The sequence below is a fragment of the Chionomys nivalis genome, chromosome 4, assembly GCF_950005125.1.
Source record: "Chionomys nivalis chromosome 4, mChiNiv1.1, whole genome shotgun sequence".
Lineage (NCBI taxonomy): Eukaryota > Metazoa > Chordata > Mammalia > Rodentia > Cricetidae > Chionomys > Chionomys nivalis.
Window position 1 is genome coordinate 114,732,507 of NC_080089.1, and position 18,149 is coordinate 114,750,655.

The window sequence follows — 18,149 nt, forward strand, 5'->3', positions numbered from 1 at the left end:
CTGGGTCTCTCCTACAACGTGGGCTCCAGGGACTGAACTCAGGTCATCGAGCTTTGTGGCTGCACCTTTACTCTCTCAGCCATCTTGCAAGCCCCTAAGATACACAACTCCTAATATCATGGAAGTCTGACAGATATAAATGGTGCTTAAAAATGAATTTGTTTAAAAAATGAATGTGTTACAGTTTTGGTTGCCAAATACATAGTTTACTTACATTTATTTCTTAAAAGTTTGTTGTCAGTATATTTCACAGAAATTCCTTCCAAATGACAAACAAAATGTGTGAGTTTATAATCAAAGTTTTTGTGGTTTTCTTGTTTTGTTTCTGTAACTTGATTTTTAAAACCCTGTTTTAGAAATATAATTAGGAGGATGCCTGGGGAAATGGCTCAGTTAGTGAAGTGCTTACATAAAAAAAAGCATGAGATTCCAAGTTCAGATCCTCAGAACCCATGTAAGAAGTCAGGGGTAGCCATGAGCATCTGTAACCCCAGAACAGGCAGATCCCTGAGGCTCTTGTTCAGTGCGAGTCTCTATCTCATAAAACAAGATGGAGAGAGGAGGACACCTCATGTTGACCTCTGACCTCTATACCTATATATGTTCACACACAAAAACAAACAGATACATATATACAAAGAAATATAATCTCAGTATATAATGGTTTTGTAGCTATTAGTATGGCCTAAGGCTAGAAGACATGGCAGAAATGTCCATGAGGAAGCCAGGGGCCAGCTGTGTCAACTGATGGTTGAGAGAAATAATCACCCACCAGGGAGAAAAATCGGGGGGAGACACGAGGGAAAGAAAGGTGATGTTTGAGTTCTCAGCCCAGCGGTGACCTAGGGGCCTGACCTCAGGAAGAATGACAGAGTTCATGCTTTCCTCTTTCAGAGTTGTGTCCCCAACCTCCTTTGTGTATGGCGAGTCTGTGGACGCTTCCACCTTCGTTCAGCTGGATGACCAGGAGTGTCATTTCCAGCCCCTCAACATCACTCTTCAGGTACCCGCCCCACGGATGTGGCCCTGATGAAACGGCCAACTTTTATCTTACGTTCTTTCCAGAGGGAACTGTTCCAGTCTTTTCCTGGTATGGGGTGTTTGTGGGGGACACAGATATTGAGAGAGAGAGAGAAAGAGAGAGAGAGAGCGCGCTACAGATCTGCAGACCTCCGTGCTTTTCTGCATTTAGAGCAATCTCACCGAAGAACAGTGGTTCTCAACCTTCCTACTGCTGTGGCCCTTTACAGTTCTTCATGTTGTGCTGACCTCCAACCGTAAAATTATCTTGTTGCTACTTCATAACTGTAATGCTATGTTTTGCTGCTGTTATGAATCGTCATATAAATATCTGATATGCAGGATCTCTGATATGTGACCTCGATGGCAGTAAACAACCCACAGGTTGAGAAGCACTGCCAGAGAATAGTTTTGTCAAGAAGGCTTGTGTTTGCCATCATCCCCATCTTAAGGGATTTAGGGGAGTATCCAGGGACTCGGTTCATCCCTTTCCTCCAGGATTTCCATGGTGACCCCGTAAAAGTCTTCTCCTGTGTTTGCATGCTGTACAAGAGTAAGCACTGGGCCAGCTTTGGTCTGTGAAGTCTAGTTTGTTGGTCTTTGCTTTGAAAATATGGATTTTGAGGGTAGCTTTCCAATATGAGAGTGTGTGGTTGTGACGCCAGAGGGACCTCCACATTGGCTAGTCTGTGTCCTTTAAGGGGCACTAGGGGGAAATTTGGCCCCTGTGAGAAAGGGTGTGCAGCGTGGCCGCAGCACTAGGTGACACAAGCCTGGGCAAGCACTGGTCAGGCATTAACTGAAAAATACAAGAAGAAATGACCCAGCTTGTTCAGTGAAGATCACATCTCACAATCCTGGGATCTGCCTTCTGATGCATTCCTCTGTCTGTCCATCCTCCTGCATGTGACATTCACTATCAGGGCCAAATAACAGCCATTTTCCTTGTCTGTGGTTCTCCCTAAGTGGACATAAGGGATCACAAATAATGATGTGGTGAGAGCTGTAAGGATGAAACCAAAGCATTTGGGGGCTCACAGACAATCTTCCTTCACCCACAGTGTCCTCTGGGCCAGGAGAACCCAGAAGCCAGGATGAATAACACATGTCTCCAGCATAGAGAGGATGCTTCCTTGACTAGCTAAGCCTGGCTGTCATATCCTGCCCTTGATTTACAGAGGAGACGGGGAAGAGAGTTCAGGGTTCACTGCGGAGACTCTAGGGTGACAGGTGTGGCCGTGCCTCCGGGTTTCCAAAGCCCCTCTTGGAGGCCATTTACGGTTTCCCCTTGCATCTCTCAGCTGGATAGGAAACAAACACCAGGTAGATTTATTTTATTTTTGTGATTTACAACCTTTCTTCTTTTGAAATACAGGATGCAGACAAGAGAATTATTTAGAAAGTTTCAAATGACCCAGACAGTGTCATAAAAAAAAAAACTTGAGGACTGAAAAAGGCAAGAGGAATGCTAGCTACATAAAATACCAGATTTATAGCAGATACTGACTATTAGTGCCTATTTAGAGGATAGAAGAAAAGGATGGATGGATGGATGGATGGATGGATGGATGGATGGATGGATGGATGGAGAGACTGACAGGTGAGTGGATGGATGGATGGATGGATGGATGGATGGATGAGAGGATGAATGAATGGATGGATGAACAGACAGACGGATGGACAGACGGATGGGGTGAATGAATGCATAGATGAATGGATGGATGAGTAGATAGATAGATAGATAGATAGATAGATAGATAGATAGATAGATAGATAGATAGATAGATAGATAGATAGATAGATAGATAGATAGACAGGTGAGTGGATGGATGAATGGATGAGAGTATGAATGAATGAATGGACGGATGGACAGACGGATGGACAGACTGATGGGGTGAATGAATGCATAGATGAATGGATGGATGAGTGGATGGATGGGTGAATGGATAGACAGGTGGGTGAATGGATGGATAAATGGATAAATTGATAGACAGATAGGTGAGTGGATGGATGGATGGATGATGGATGGATGGATGGATGGATGGATGGATGGATGAAAAGACAGGTGGGTGGATGGATAGGTGGATGGATGGGAGGATAGATGGATGTATAAGTGGATGGGTAGATAGATAGATAGATAGATAGATAGATAGATAGATAGATAGATAGATAGATAGATGGATGGATGGATGGATGGATGGATGGATGGATGAATTCTCAGGGCATGCCGTTTATTCTTCCAGTTGGTTCTCTGAAGGTGTTTTGAAAGAGAACTTAAAGTTTGATGTCTAGGAACATAGCTTATTTCACAAGTGACCTAAAGCAGCAAACCCAGCTGAAGACTGTGGCCCTGGGAATGAGTGGTTGGCGTGGTTGTTAGATAAAACACTGGTGAACTGTAAGCTAGCGCCTGAGGGAGCTTCAGCTGTGGTTCAAGCAGGAGTCAGTGGGCTAGGTCTGAGAGTGGTCAGTGAGTTGCGATTGGAAAGAGGCCTCCCACATTAACAAAGCCTTCCTGGACCCTTATCTACTGACTCAATTTCTCTGCTGCAACCCTTGTGATCACTGTTGTCTGCTGGAGGGTCACTCAGATCAACAATGATAATGACCAGGAGCTGGGGCTGGTGTGGGGAGCGGGAAGGGATGTGGAGAAATCTCTGGAGTGTTTCCTTATCCCAGCAATGTCACTCCTGAAAAGCAGAAACAAGACTGCCCCAAGGAGAGGCCTTTCTGTGTCATTTATTTGTATCTCTGTCATTCAACAAGATACATGGGAGCTTTAAGGCTCCAAGGCTCCACTGCAGATGTAACTGGAGAAAGCAAAACTTCTGTCTGGGCGGCTTTCTCTGCTTTGTGCGTAGTTTTTCCGACAGAGACACAGAACATCGTTCACTGTTAATAGTGATTTGTTTGTGATTTGATTTGACTTCATTTGGTTTGACTTTCCCATCAGGAGTCAAAAGGCTTCCCTCACCTGAAGAATTATCAGGAAATATATTGCAAATGTCACGCACAAGCCTTCCCACAAACGTGGGTGTTTAAGATGCTGACATGGCAGGCTGCTTTTGATTCAGCTCCTTGCTTTCATCTCTTTACACATAGCATGACATGACAGATCCTTGTCTTTTACTGACACTTGCTGTGTGCTCTAACCCACAGGTCTACAACACGGGCCCGAGTACCCTTCCGGGGGCGTCTGTCAGCATCTCCTTCCCCAGCCGGCTGTCACCGGGTGGCGCAGAGATGTTTCAGGTCCAGGAGATGATGGTGAGTCCTCCATTTGCATGCTGTATTTGTTTCAGCTTTGAATGCCTGTTAGAAATTTGTATTCCACACCCTGACACTATACACAAGGTCCAGGAAGTCTAACTGACTTCACACTCTCAGACACACCAGGGGAAACCCAAAGAAAGGCTTGAATTACTATGTTGAGACAATTTGGTTGATGCCATGAGACTTTGGAGGGGATGGTTGTGAATTCATCCCCAGGGTGGCTTCCGGTACGTCTGTGAAGTCCCAAGGACTATCTGCAGTCCTGTGTGTGTGAATGGATTTCTCTGAGAAGAGCCTCAGCATGTGTAAAGATTCTCAAAGGAACACTGACACCCGGGGATTAAAGACCAGTGGATAAGATGTGTGTGTGATAAGAACAAAACTCCAGTTCCTGTGCAGACGACGACGAGGCCACCTGACCCTGCATCCCCTGTAGCTGACGTCATCTCAAGGGACGCTCGATAAGCCACGTGTGGCCATTGCTACCCGCCTGCTTAACACATACGCCTTGGCTCCAAGGATTTTCGCCCAGCTTCCTCCTTTCCTCTGTCTTTCATCTCATCTCTCCAGCTTCTGAAGGGCTCAGGCTTCTGTATTCTACACTCCCACCCTAGGGTCTAAGCCAGACTCATGAGTCAAAATCTAGCCTATTCTGATGACACCGCCAATTTCTGTGCACCCAGATCCCTTCCAGGAATTAGAACCTTGCTCCTCTCGTGTAGATACCAACATTCGACCGCAGAACCTACATCCTGATGATTTCACTTAATTCCGGTCACCCACCAAAGGCCCCGCCCTTTTTTTCTTTTTTTCTTTTTCTTGTTTTTATTGAGCTATGCATTTTTCTCTGCTCCCCTCCCTTCCTCCTCCTCCCCTTCTATCCTCTCCCATGACCCCCACACTCCCAATTTACTCAGGAGATCTTCTTTTTTTTAATTTCTATGTAGATCCATGTATATCTCTCTTAGGGTCCTCTTTGTTATCTAGGTTGTCTGGGGTTGTGGACTCTAGGTTTGTTGGCAGAGACTGCTCATTTGTTTCCCGGCCACTCAGACTCCTGAAATAATCACACAGAAATCTGTATTAATTGTAGTACTGTTTGGCCAATAGCTTAAGTGTACTGCTAGTTAGCTCTTATATCCTAAACTAACCCAGCTCCATTAATCTGTGCATCACCATGAGATCGTGACCTACCTGCAAAGTTTCAGCAGGCTCCAGAGGAGGCATCTGTCTCCAGCAGCAGCTACCTGGCTTCTCCCTGACTCCACCTACTCTCTCCTCCTCCTCTATCTGCTTGGAACTCCCACCTTGCCCTATTCTCCTAAGCCATTGGCCATAATAGCTTTATTTATTAACCAATAAAAGCAAATCATGGACAGAAGAACTTCCCACACCATAGGTTAGGGTTTTTTTTGTTTGTTTGTTTGGTTTTTTTTTTTTTTTTTTTTTGCTTTATATCTAGAAGCCACTTATGAGTAAGTACATATTATATTTGTCTTTATGGGTCTGGGTTACCTCACTCAGTATGATGTTTTCTAGATTCATTCATTTGCCTGCAAATTTCAAGATATCACCTTTTTTCTACTGTGTAGTACTCCATTGTGTAAACGTACCACATTTTCTTTATCCATTCTTCAGTCAAGGGGCATTTACGTTGTTTCCAGGTTCTGGCTATGACAAACAATGCTGCTATGAACATAGTTGAGTCCATGTCCTTGTGGTATGATTGAGCATCATTTGGGTATATACCCAAAAGTGGTATTACTGAGTCTTGAGGAAGGTTGATTCCTAATTTTCTGAGAAACCGCTATACTGATATCCAAATGGGCTTTACCAGTTTGCACTTCCACCAGCAATGCAGGAGTGTTCCCTTTTCCCCACATCCTCTCCAGCATAATCTGTCATCAGTGTTTGTGATCTTGCGAAGACCCCACCTTTAAGCACCTCAGTCACATCATACACAGGAGATTAAATCCAGTGTAAGTGTTAGAGAGAGCAAACCACGTTCACACCTTAGTGCCTTTTAGACCTGCTTCTCTGTCTCAGCACACAGCTACCCTGCCCTTCAGAGCCCGGGTCGTAAGTCTCGAGTTCCTGCTTCTCTGTCTCAGTACACAGCTATGCTGCCCTTCAGAGCCCAGGTCAGAAGTCTCGGGTCCCTGCTTCTCTGTCTCAGCACACAGCTACCCTGCCCTTCACATCCCAGGTCAGAAGTCTAGGGTCAGTCCTAAATTCCTTTTCTCATATACTTCACATCCAATATAGAAGCAAACCTAACAAGTGCCCCTTCGTAAAAGTCCCAATGTTACCTTTGCTTCCAAAGCCTTGGTCTAAATGCTGCCACCTGTCACTCAGGTTGTGGTAGTGGCCCCTGACTAGTGTTCCTGTCTCTGCCCTGGGCTCCTACAGTCCCTCCTTGGCTGGGTACTGACACACCTCTGTGTAAAATCTTCCTGTGACTTTCTTCTCCCTGTAGCATCTTTCAGTGACTCTGCTGTCCCACTTCTGTCACTCATCCCCACCTCCTCTTGCCCAGTGTCCTCTACTCCAGTCTCCTTGCTGGTTGCAGATGCTCTCCCACCTCTGGAATTCAGCCTTCATCTTCCTTCCCCTGGAGTGCCCTTTCCCCAGATACCCACATAGCCGCCTCCTCCAGGCACTTCAGATGTCACCTCTCATTGACACCCTCCTGCTGGCTCTTTCCTGGCACTCCTCCTCCCTCTGCCCTGCTCACATTCTGCCTTGTTACCAAGCTGACTTCTATTTTCTTATTGGGCCGCTTAAGCAGCCTCCTGTCTGTTTCTTATAACAGGGTGGGGATTCCACACTTGCTATCTCTCTGGGACCTAATGTGGTACTCAGACTATAATATAGATTTTCAGAGAATATCTATGAATCATGAGAACAATTCCACATTCTAAAGCAGTCACTAACTCTGTAAGTGAATTCAGGGGAAATGCTGAAAACAATCTCAACGGACCCTTTTGGCCAGTGACCTGACTTTTTGTTGTTTAGGAGACGGTTTCATCTCCTGGGAGAAGGAGTATGAGGTAGCCACCTCTCTGCATCCCTGAAAAGGATGGAGGCACAGAACTCAGGGGAGGTCACAGAACAGGAAAGCACATGCAGGCTGGGTTGAGAGGGTCAGGGAAGCAAGGGAGAGACAGGCAGCCAGCCAGAGAGATGTTCTCTCCATACATGGTTGCAAATCAGGGCAATGAGCCCATGGCCTGTGACACATTTAAACCTAGAGTTGAAAGGACACTGCCCACAGGGTGGAGTTCTGGGAAGCATTGTGTGATGCAGTCATGGTTTCTGGCATTGCTGTCCTCTTGGGTCACATGGGCCCGAGACTACAACCATGTGAGTGCTAAATGCAGAGCAAGCCCTGGTTCCTGATTTGCCTGCTGAGCTGCGTGCCCTGTGCTATGTCCTTGTCTGTGAGCCCTGCTGACCTGGCAGAAGACAATTCCAGACTGTTGTGAACCAGCGGGGTGACACTGACCTTAGCGTGAGCTTGAGAAAGTACACACTTCTGTCTTCTTGCTTTTTGTTTTTAGTGCTAAGGATTGAACCCAGGGCCTTGTACATACAAAGTACTTGTTCTATCACTGAATGACTCCCACCCCTCTCCTTAACTGTTATTAACTATAGCAACCAATACCCTGTCTTGTCCCCAGTGTCTGGAAGTGTTGACAGAGGTTTCTGTCCCCCCCTGGTCCCATAACCATTCAGTCCCAAAGAAATACACAGAGGCTTACATTAATTATAAACTGGTTGACCTATTAGCTCAGTCTTCTTATTAACTCTTATAACTTATATTAACATTATTCTTGTCTGTGTTAGCCATGTGGCTCGGTACCTTTCATCAGCGAGGTATTTCTCATCTTGCTTTCTCTCTGTCTGGGTAACACAGCAGACTGACTCTTTCCTCTTCCCAGAATTCTCCTGTTCTTGTCACCCCACCTCTACTTCATACCTGGTCGCCCGCCTATACTTCCTGCCTGGCTACTGGCCAATCAGCATTTTATTAAAAATAGAACAAGTGACAGGATAAAAGACCATTGTCCCACAGCATGGAAGAATAGTGTTCTCGTGTGGCACCCAGTGTTCTGTAAGAGCTCTTCACATAGACATCTCCAGTGTTATGATGAGGTCCAAACCCCATGCCGTGAGCAGAAGTGACTGTGGACGACATCAGAGCACTGAAGTCACTTGGATGGGGACGCTGTCTCAGAGCCACGTGTTCTCTTTTTCCTCTTTACTGGCCTGTAATTCACAGATTTGCGTGAAGTTTTCCCGGGGATTTTCAGATCGACTTGTCTGTGAGTTGAACTGGCGACCCTGTAACTCCCAAGAAGAAAGAGGCCCTTGAATACATTCTGGGTTTTTAGTTCTCAGAACCAAACCCATAGGTTTTTCAAAACAATATTTAGGGTGTGGTCAGTCACAGAATTCCCAGCAGCCAACTCCGGTGAATAGACCAGTCATGAGCATTAGCATGAGAGAGGAAAGCAAACTCCCAGACAGCAAGTGTTGAGACACTCTGTTCCTATGAAGAGCCCTCCCTGGATGGCCAAGTGGTGAGGGACCTGGAAGTAATCCCATGGGTGAAATGCTGCAGCAATGGGCAAGGATCCCAGACACTTGTCTCAGAGGCTCAAAGCTCACCCTTGAACTTAGGGCCCATGTGTTTGAGAGTGAAGGTAGAGCCTGGCCCCACCCACTTCTTGCTCAGGTCACTAGATCAGGTGCGACTGGCTAAGGTTGCGACATTCCTACCACATCCTTCTGGGGTGTGGGATGGAACTGGGATCTCATTCAGGAGACTTGAGCAGTGTCCAGTTTCCTTTCTGTTGCTGAGTGATAAAACACACCCAAAAGCAATTTGGTTAAGGAAATGGTTGGTTTGGCTTATTCTTCCAAGTCACAGTCCATCATTGAGGGAAATCAGGTCCGGAAGTCAAACAGGGACCTTGAAATAGAAGCCATGGAGAAATGCCGCTAGCTAGCTAGCTCACTCCCAGGTTCATACTTAGCTAGCTTTCTAATGCAACCCAGGACCACCATTGCGGGGAATGGTGCTGCTCACAGTGAGCTGGGCTCTCTTACATCATCTGCTGATCACAACAGTCACTCATAGACTGACAGTCCCCCACTGGGACTCCCTCTCAGGTAACTCCAGGCTGAATCTCACTGACAAGTAAAGCCAGTGAGGACAGTTAGCTTAGTGCTAATCACACTTGATCCTCTTAGGAATACCCGCTGTCAAAGCCTCCAAGACCCTGTGGTCTTTCTGGAATACTTGCCTCAAATACATAGCCCTGAGGCTGCAGAAGGGAGAGGATATGGAGAAGGGACGAAAGGAAAGAAAGAATGGAAGGAAGGAAGGAAGGAAGGAAGGAAGGAAGGAAGGAAGGAAGGAAGGAAGAAGATAGCTCTCAAAGGTGGAACTTTTATTAAGACTATTTAGTAAACAATGTAAAAACAGCTGGCTATCCACTTGGGAAGAAATCACAGAAAACCTGCATGATGCAGACAAAGGATAGAAGAACCCAAGCTACATGGTTGCTCTTTCTTTTTTTAAGCATGAAAAGTGCTAAATATTTCATAATCTTCAGATGGGAAGCCCATCTTCTAAGGCAGTGACAAATCCTAGAAGAGAAAATTGGCAGCTATGTCAGTCACTTTTTTGTTGCTCTGATGAAATGGGCAAAGGCAGCTTAAGGTATAGAAGTCACTTGGGGCTTATGGCTTCAGTGTCCCTACTGGCAGAGGATGTGCGGCAACAGGCAGGGAGGTGTGGGAACAGGCAGGGGTAGCAGGCAGGGGAGCAGACAGGGGAGCAGGCAGGGCACCGGGCAGGGCAGCAGGCAGGGGAACAGGCAGGGCAGCAGGCAGGGGAACAGGCAGGGGCAGCAGGCAGGAGCAGTAGGCAAGGCAGCAGGCAGGGGAGCAGGCATGGCAGCAGGCAGGGCACCGGGCAGGGCAGCAGGAAGCTGACATTTCACACCTTCAACTGTGAAGAGAGAGAACAGAGCAGGACAAGGTGATGAGCCCAAATGAGCCCCTAGTGATGCACTTCCTCCAACAGGTCTGCTCCCCTTTCCCAAACAGCGCCACCAACCGGGAACTGAGTGCTCAAGTACCCCAACCTATGGGAAACATTTCCCATTCAAGCCACCGCTGTAGATATAAATGTGTAAAATTATTAACTTTTGGGAGCACCAAAATTCTTCATTAAAAAAGTCCAGAGGTATTTGGGGAAAAGGTATCTGCAACAAAGTTAATAGGTAAGTGACATATTTATTTTTTTCAAAATAACAAGGAAAAGGCCAAAAAGCATACAAATGGGTAGGGGGTAGGCGGAAAATTCACAGAAGAAGTTTAAGTGGCAAATAAGCATGGTCAGCCTCCCTGAATTCAGAGTATTGCAAACTATAAGTGAGGTTTTAATCTTTGAACTGACAAAGATCAAAAGACTTGGCGCATTTTCTCGGGTGAAGGAGAATGACTATGCCCACAAATACTACGGGTAGGAAAGACAAAAGAAACTGTCAAACTTCAAATATGAGCCCGAGTCTGTTCCAAGAGACTGTAATCTACTTAGCTAAAAGTTTGCCTTTCTAAGAGTAAATACAGATTGTCATGGTCTCAGCATTACCGTTAGACCCTTCCTCGTCTGGCAAAGTGAGTGATTGCGCCATATCCACCACTCGGGTTCTGGGAGGGAGCTGTTAGAGTCAAGATAATAATACTAAATTTACACTATTCGGAACTTACCGCAAGCTGGGGAGATGGCTCATGCAAGCATGAGGACCTGAGTTCATCCCCAACATTCAGGCGGAAGCGGGTGCAGCGGCACACATCTTAATCTCGGTACTAGGGTGAGGATTCAGGAGGGCATCTGGGACTAGCTGGGCAGCCATTGTCGCCAATCAGGAAGCTCACAGCTGAGGGAGAGACCCTGTCTTAAACAGAAGGTAGAGAGCAACAGAGGAAGACACCTGTGCTGGCTGCTTTTCTGTTGCTTTGGTAGAACATCTTGACAAGAAGCAGGATGGGAAGGCAGGGCCTGTTTGGCCCACAGTTCCAGGTTACAGACTGTTATTGCAGGGAAATCATGGCAGGAACTTGTCCTGTGTACACAGTCAAGGACAGAGAGAATAAACACATGCTCGCTTGCTTGCTTGCTTGTGCTTGGAGTAGTCTGACTTTCTTCACTTTTGTAAGTCCAGGGCCCAGCCCGTGAAATTGTGATGCCCACATTGCAGGGGTTCTTCCCACCTCAATGAATGCAGCTAAGAAAATCTCTCATGGGCATGCCCACAGGCCAACCCGATCTCCATAATTCCTTGCTGGGACTTTCTTCCCAGGAGAGTCTAGGCTTCTTCTGGAAGATTCTAAACTGACAATTAAACCAAACCAGAGCAGTACCCAAAGTCAACATATGTGTACACATACATGCTCATGCACAGACAAACACACACACACACACACACACACACACACACACAAGAAATGTGGTACGGAACCACTGTATCAAATTCTATTTGTACCATGACAGGTTCGTCTAATTTTGTGGCTTGGTGAGGAAATAAAGGCATGGAAAACATTTAAAGGGTCACCCAAGGTCTGTGTTTATAAAAACCTGGGTTGGTATTCACTCTGGACCACAGGACTGCACAGCCACCTGAACGGCCTCACAACGTCATTCTGTCTGTCAGTCATGATGTCGCCCAGCTGCACTGACCCCATCTAGAGGACAGACCTGTAGAAATGCAGGCTCGGGCTGCACCTGAACTTCTGACTCCAAATCTGCGCTTGGCGAGACCTCTGCGCTGTCCGTGTGCACACCCCTGCTTGGGAACCCTGCTCCACAGTGTGGCATTTCCACTAACATGCTTCCATTTTTCTGTCTGTCACACGGGGTGACTGTGGCTGCTGAATTAGGCCGTCAGGAGAATTTTTTTTAAGCCACTTGTCCTTTCATTCAACAAGTACTCAACACCCAGCCTGAGGGAAGTCCACACATAGCGCATCACTTGGTGCTAAAAGCTATGGAGAAAAATGAAGGAGGCAGAGGATGGCCAGGAGGAAAGGGAGAGTGGTCAGCAAGGTCTGAGTCCTCCTGTCGGGGTAGGTGATGGCCTTGCCATGTCTGTGGGGTGGTCTCTCGGCCTTGTCCTTACTTGGTTTGATTTTCTCTTCGAAAGTGGCCGCCCCTACTCCTTGAGGCCCCCACACGGCAATCAGATTGGAGGACCAGAAGTCTGTGGGGGAGGGGGAGTTCTCTATCGCCACCTGAGCCACTTATTTCTCTGGCGGTGGCTGTCGACAGTGACACTGATGTTCAGAATGATGTTGTTCACATGAGAGGCATCCTGGGTTTTACGAGTTAGCTATGCTTGAGTGCTAATTGCAACAAGAAGTCTCCCTGCGGCGGTCTTCCTGGAGGCCAGGGTTCAGCTTGTACACGAGCCAGGACTGGATCTTTAAGACAACCCAGCAGATAACCCAAATCAACCCCAAATGGCTCACATTTCTGTTTTAATCTCCACTCCTGTACCCCGTCATGAACTCACGCTGCTTCCCCTATCTGTCCCCCTCAGCGTTCTTCGGGAGGAATTCAATCCTGGCTTGCCCTGTGCCAGACTTGCTCTCCAGGTGAGAGACCCCTTCCAGGGAGAACCCTAGGCTTAGAGTTGCCCTCCCCAGCAGTTAGAGAGGGATTTACTGCCCCAGAGTGGCTTTGGGATTCCATGATCTAGCCCTCTGTCTTTGGGCAGAATGGAGTCAAGATGTCTTTTCAGTACAGCAGAACCGTATTTCCAGATAGTTCTCTCTGCTAAGTCACCCCAGCATCGCTCAAATCCCACTGTTATGACTAGCCTCCATCTCTCCTGCTCTCATTTCCCTCCTGACCTTTTCTTAGCTAAAATGGAAAACGCTTGCCTCATTCCCTCTTAGAGAAGTTGAGCTAGTGCCTAATCTTTCTTCCACCTTCTTTTCCAAAAAAAAAAAAAGTTTTTTTTTCCTCTCTTTTCTATCCTAGGCTACTGTCTTTGTTTTCTCCATGGACTTCAAAAATAAAAATAAAAAATTCAAAACTAAGCAATGCAGACAGCTTTTTAGTCAGTCTCTCCTCGTCATAAGCCGTCATTGCTCCGACAGTGAGAAGCCACTTGGCAGCTGGAGAACTCCGTCCGGTCTCCAGTCCTGACCGCTTCTCTGTGTAATTCTGAGACCCTCGAAGGTCTCTGTATAAAGATCAGAAAGGAGGGTCAAGTGATAGACCCTTGTCATTCCAGCTCTGGGGAGGCAGAGACAGGAAGATCCCTGGGGCTTCTTGGCCAGCCAGTCTAGCCTAATCGGACAGTTCCAGATTTAGTAAGAGACTGTGTCTCAAGAAAATAAGGTGGAGAATGACTGAGAAAGACGTGTAAGATCAACCTCTGGCCTTCACACGCACACCTGTGAGTGCACACACACACACGTACCAACACACCAACAAGGAGCTTGTATTGACCCACCCACAGGTCTGAACCCACACACGCACACACCCCAACTTTTCTGGTCATCTTCTACACTACCCCATGCTAAGCTCCTTCTGACTCACCTTCCAGCGTGCTGAACCTTTGAGGCTGCTGGGCTTCCTGGCCCTCTGCTTGTTCACAGCCTTTCCCTTTCTCCACTCCAATTCCTAGGTACTCTCCTTCATCATGCCTCCTGAGTTTTCACGTAGACAGTGCTTAGACTGCAGGTCTGGGTCCAGAGCCTGCCCTCCCAAGGAGTCCTCCCCGACCACTAGCCCCAATGTTGTGAACCTCACTCCTGGTTCCATTTCACAGTCTTTGTCACCCACGAAAATTATTATATTTGATGTCTCTCTTTTCTCAGGAGATTCAAAAGGACGTGGCTCTGTTTTCTGTATATGTTCACATTTGATGTATGGACAAAAGTATGAGCTCAGAGAAATAGGAAAATTCATGCCTGTCTTAGTTAGGGTTTCTATTGCTGTGAAGAGGCACAATGACCATGACATATCTTATAAAGGAAAACATTTAATTGGGGTGGCTTACAGTTCAGAGGTTCAGTCCATTATCATCATGGTGGGACATGGCAGCGTGCAGGCAGACATGGTGCTGGAGAAGGAGCTGAGAGTCCTATATCTTGCAGGCAGCAGGAAGTGGTCTGTGACACTAGGCAGCATCTTGAACATATATGAGACTTAACTGTCAATACACTTTATAGCTAGAGCAGCAGTTCTCAGCCTGCATATCAGATATTTACATTACACTTTATAACAGGAACAAAATTATCGTTATGAAGTAGCAATAAAATAATTTTATGATTGGGGGTCACCACAACATGAGGAACCACTTTAAAGGGTTGCAGCATACAGAAGGTTGAAAATCACTCATTTCAAGGGTGCTCCATATGTCCTATAAATCTGAGAAGTTTGTGTTCACTGAGAATCCCTAAGTAGAGCCATTTTGGAAAGTGCCACTCATCCACAAGCAAAAGTTGCCCTAATTTCAGTCTGAGAATCAAAAGGAAGGTGGCATTTTCCAATCAGATTGAACCTCTGCCTGGTGACAGCTATACTCCATGAACTCCAGGGACACTTGTCCTGTGATTGTGTCTCCTCATGGCCTCCTTACCATCAGCCGGTCTTGTCAGCGGCCCTAAACCACTTTATCTCTCTTTTTCTTCTTTATGTACATATAGATGTGTCACACAGTAAAATTTCAGAAATAGGCCAGGATAAGGTTTAATAGTTATTTTTTTTTCTCAACAGGAGTCATATGCTTTAAAGAAGGGAAATGTTTGGTTGAATTCTTCAGCGATAGTTAAGGAGACATGATTGATTGAATCCTAGAGTGATCATTGCATTTCTAGGCACTCAATCTATGTGAGCCTGGCCGGAAGGCAAAAGCGTGTGTTCCTACAATGTGTCTGTGCTCCACTCACATACTCTGGAGGTGGACACTAGTGCCAGTCTGGGACATGTATGGACACATGTGTGGACATGTACGGGCATGTGTGGATATGGTACAGGCCAGAAACTCACCTTTGAACTGTGTGGACATCAAGAGTAAATCAAGCCAGCAGTGCCATTCCCCTGCTGACCCAGGGTGCCTGTTCTTTTCCTGGGGCCTGAATGTACTGTGCTTCCAGCTGCCATGATGCCTCCCTGCCATCGGGTAGACCAGTTGGACTGCAGGTGCTTAGGTGGCATGTATCTTCTGGTTCCCAACATGAATAGGCCTTAAAAGTAGGTAATTAAACAGTCAATTTCCCTTCATCCCTGAAAACAAACATGACCCCGGGCTCGCTGGCGCAGGCAGGATGGGCTGTTAAGAAGTCCGTAACAGAAATTTCACTGAGGATAAACAGAGTTCATCAGCCACTGCCGAGAAACACATGGTTCTCATTTAACCTGCTGAGGCCTAATTGAGTGTGCCTCAGAAACACACACACACACACAAAGTGGGGGATGGCTTTCTCACATGCACCCCAAATTTCTTCCGACCAAAAGGAATCGCCTTGGCATTACCAGCCCCTGAGACATAATCGTCTCCTGGCTGCTGGGGACCCACCTTTGCCTCCTCTTTAGTTTCCTGGACATTAGGCCTGAGGCACACCTCAGACTTCCCTTAGCTCCTTGAAACCGGAGAGCAAAGGAAGCAGTTCCCAGTGTCCCTTCCACAGCTCTGATACGTGCACGCCTCTGAAAAGCCATCTGAGAGGTTAGCTAAAATGTGACAGGAGGTGGCATCCAAGAGGTGGTCACGGGGCTTCTGATAGAAGGGGATCATCTGATAGACAGGTGCAGAGTGAACCCCTCAAAGCTGAATGGATGTGAGCTTTGTCCATGTAGAGGAATCCAAGAGCTGAGACTGGAATTTAAACAAACTGATACAGCCCCAAGGTCTGTGTTGCGTCCCTTTGGGTGCGGGCGGGGGTGGAGGTGACAGGGTCATTCGTCATCCAGATCAGCAGAACTCCTGCTTCCAAAGTGTCTCCTTATCTGTGGAAGGCAAGCGTTTCTGGCCTGCCCGCCTGTCAGGCGCTCAGGTGATGTATTTATGCCTCAATCTCTCACTCCAGACAGTCCATCCACATCTGGAAATTCTTCCGCGTCACACTACAGACAGTCCATCCACATCTGGAAATTCTTCCGCGTCACTTCATCTCTAAAACTGCTTCCCATCTGTAGCACTTTAAGTCCAGGAAAGGCCATCCCGCGCTCGTGAAATGGGCCTCCTCTGGGGCCTGCCTTTCTCTGATTACATGTAAATAAATTCTCTTTTATAGAGAGCCTGGTGTGGCCTGCGCTCTTGACTCTCCAGCATGTTGGTTCATCCCCACAAAGAGGGAAGAAGGAGCTCAGAACTTAGGGTGAAGCGTTGCACTAGCCAGCCCTAAGCCTGGTGTAAATAAAAGGCGTTCTCCTGTAACATGAGAGATGGCCGGCTCCCAGGGAGGCTGTGCTCTTCACTTCCTACAGAGCGTTGATGTCAAGGCTTCATTCCTTTTCTGTCTCATCTTCGGTCTCGGTAACCTCCTGACCTAACAAACAGAACACATCTTTCCCCGGTGAGATGGCCTTTGGGGGTCGGGAAACAGCTGAGAAGAAAAGTGTTTTCTTTAGAAGATGGTTTTCAGTTAGAATCAAAGATACGACAGTTTCAGGGTTTTAAATTGAGTCTCTTGGGCCAGTAAGCTGTAAAGGTCCTTGTTGCCAAGCTGCACACACACAAATGAGTATAATAAGGATATTGTCTTCTTCTTTGTAGAATTAAAAGACACTGGGCTATTCTGGGGTTCCTGATCTGTCCCCAACTCTGCAGTTTTCAAGTGGGCTGTTACTGGGGACAGCTGTTATACGCCTTCGTGTCCTTTCCATTTCAACAACAAAACTGTGTATCTGAGGTTCTTGCTGATATGGATCTGGAGCTCTGGGGGCGGAGCTAGCCAAAGCTAGAGCCTCCTGTCCCCTTACCTCACTGAGCTTGTGATGAGGGGAACAACTTTCTTTTTTGGGATTGTTGGTGTGTTGGGACCTCTAGCTACATGTCAGAATAAATATCAGAAGGACCAGAATGCAGGGCTGGAGATGTGGTTCCCTCAGTAAGTGGCTAGGCACACAAGCATGAGAAACTAAGTTCAGATTCCCAGCATCTACCAAGCATGGCAGTGTGTGCCAGAACCCCAGAGCTGAGCGGGCAGAGACAAGAGAATCCCTGGGGCATGCTGGCCAACTATTCTAGTTGAACCAGTGAACTCAGATTCACTGAGAGACCCTGTCTCAGAAGAATACGGAGGGGAAATGACTGAGGAAGACCCCTGACCTCTGGTGTGTGTGCACATACACACACACACACTAACACACATGTACTTATATAAGAATGTGTACATACATAATACACAGAGTTGCGTGTCAAACTGATAAGCAAGGAGTCTTCCACAAAAGTGTAGGGAGCCATGGCTGAGCGCCCCGTTGCTTTTCAGTGGTGGGACACCGACACTCAGAAGTTGTGTTCTCAACCGTTGAAAACATGGGTAACATACAGCTAGGTACACCCACAATCAGGAACTCACCAAGACTGTTGTTTTGGTCTCTGGCCTTGCACTAAGTCACCCTGTCATAGCTGGGGAAGCAGAACAAACCAGGGGTGACTGGTTGTCTGACTCTGTCTGGGTCTACAGCACCGTGCGGCTTGAAGTGGAGCACACGAGCCTTAGGGTCGTTAGGAAAACGATGTCGTCTTTTGGCTACTTGTCAGACACTACCGAGAAACACCTGGGAGTCGTGCACAGCGATGTAATTGAACACAAGGCAGACAGGA

General features: G+C 47.0%; 1 protein-coding gene across 1 annotated transcript in view; it reads left to right on the forward strand.

Moving 5' to 3' along the window:
* Itga9 (integrin subunit alpha 9) overlaps window positions 1-18,149 on the forward strand; it is a 306,519-nt gene that overhangs the window by 246,734 nt on the left and 41,636 nt on the right. The window contains exons 22-23 of the mRNA XM_057767071.1: window positions 895-1,003; window positions 4,180-4,287. Of these exons, the coding sequence (XP_057623054.1) occupies window positions 895-1,003; window positions 4,180-4,287 (217 nt within the window). The remainder of the gene's footprint in view (window positions 1-894; window positions 1,004-4,179; window positions 4,288-18,149) is intronic.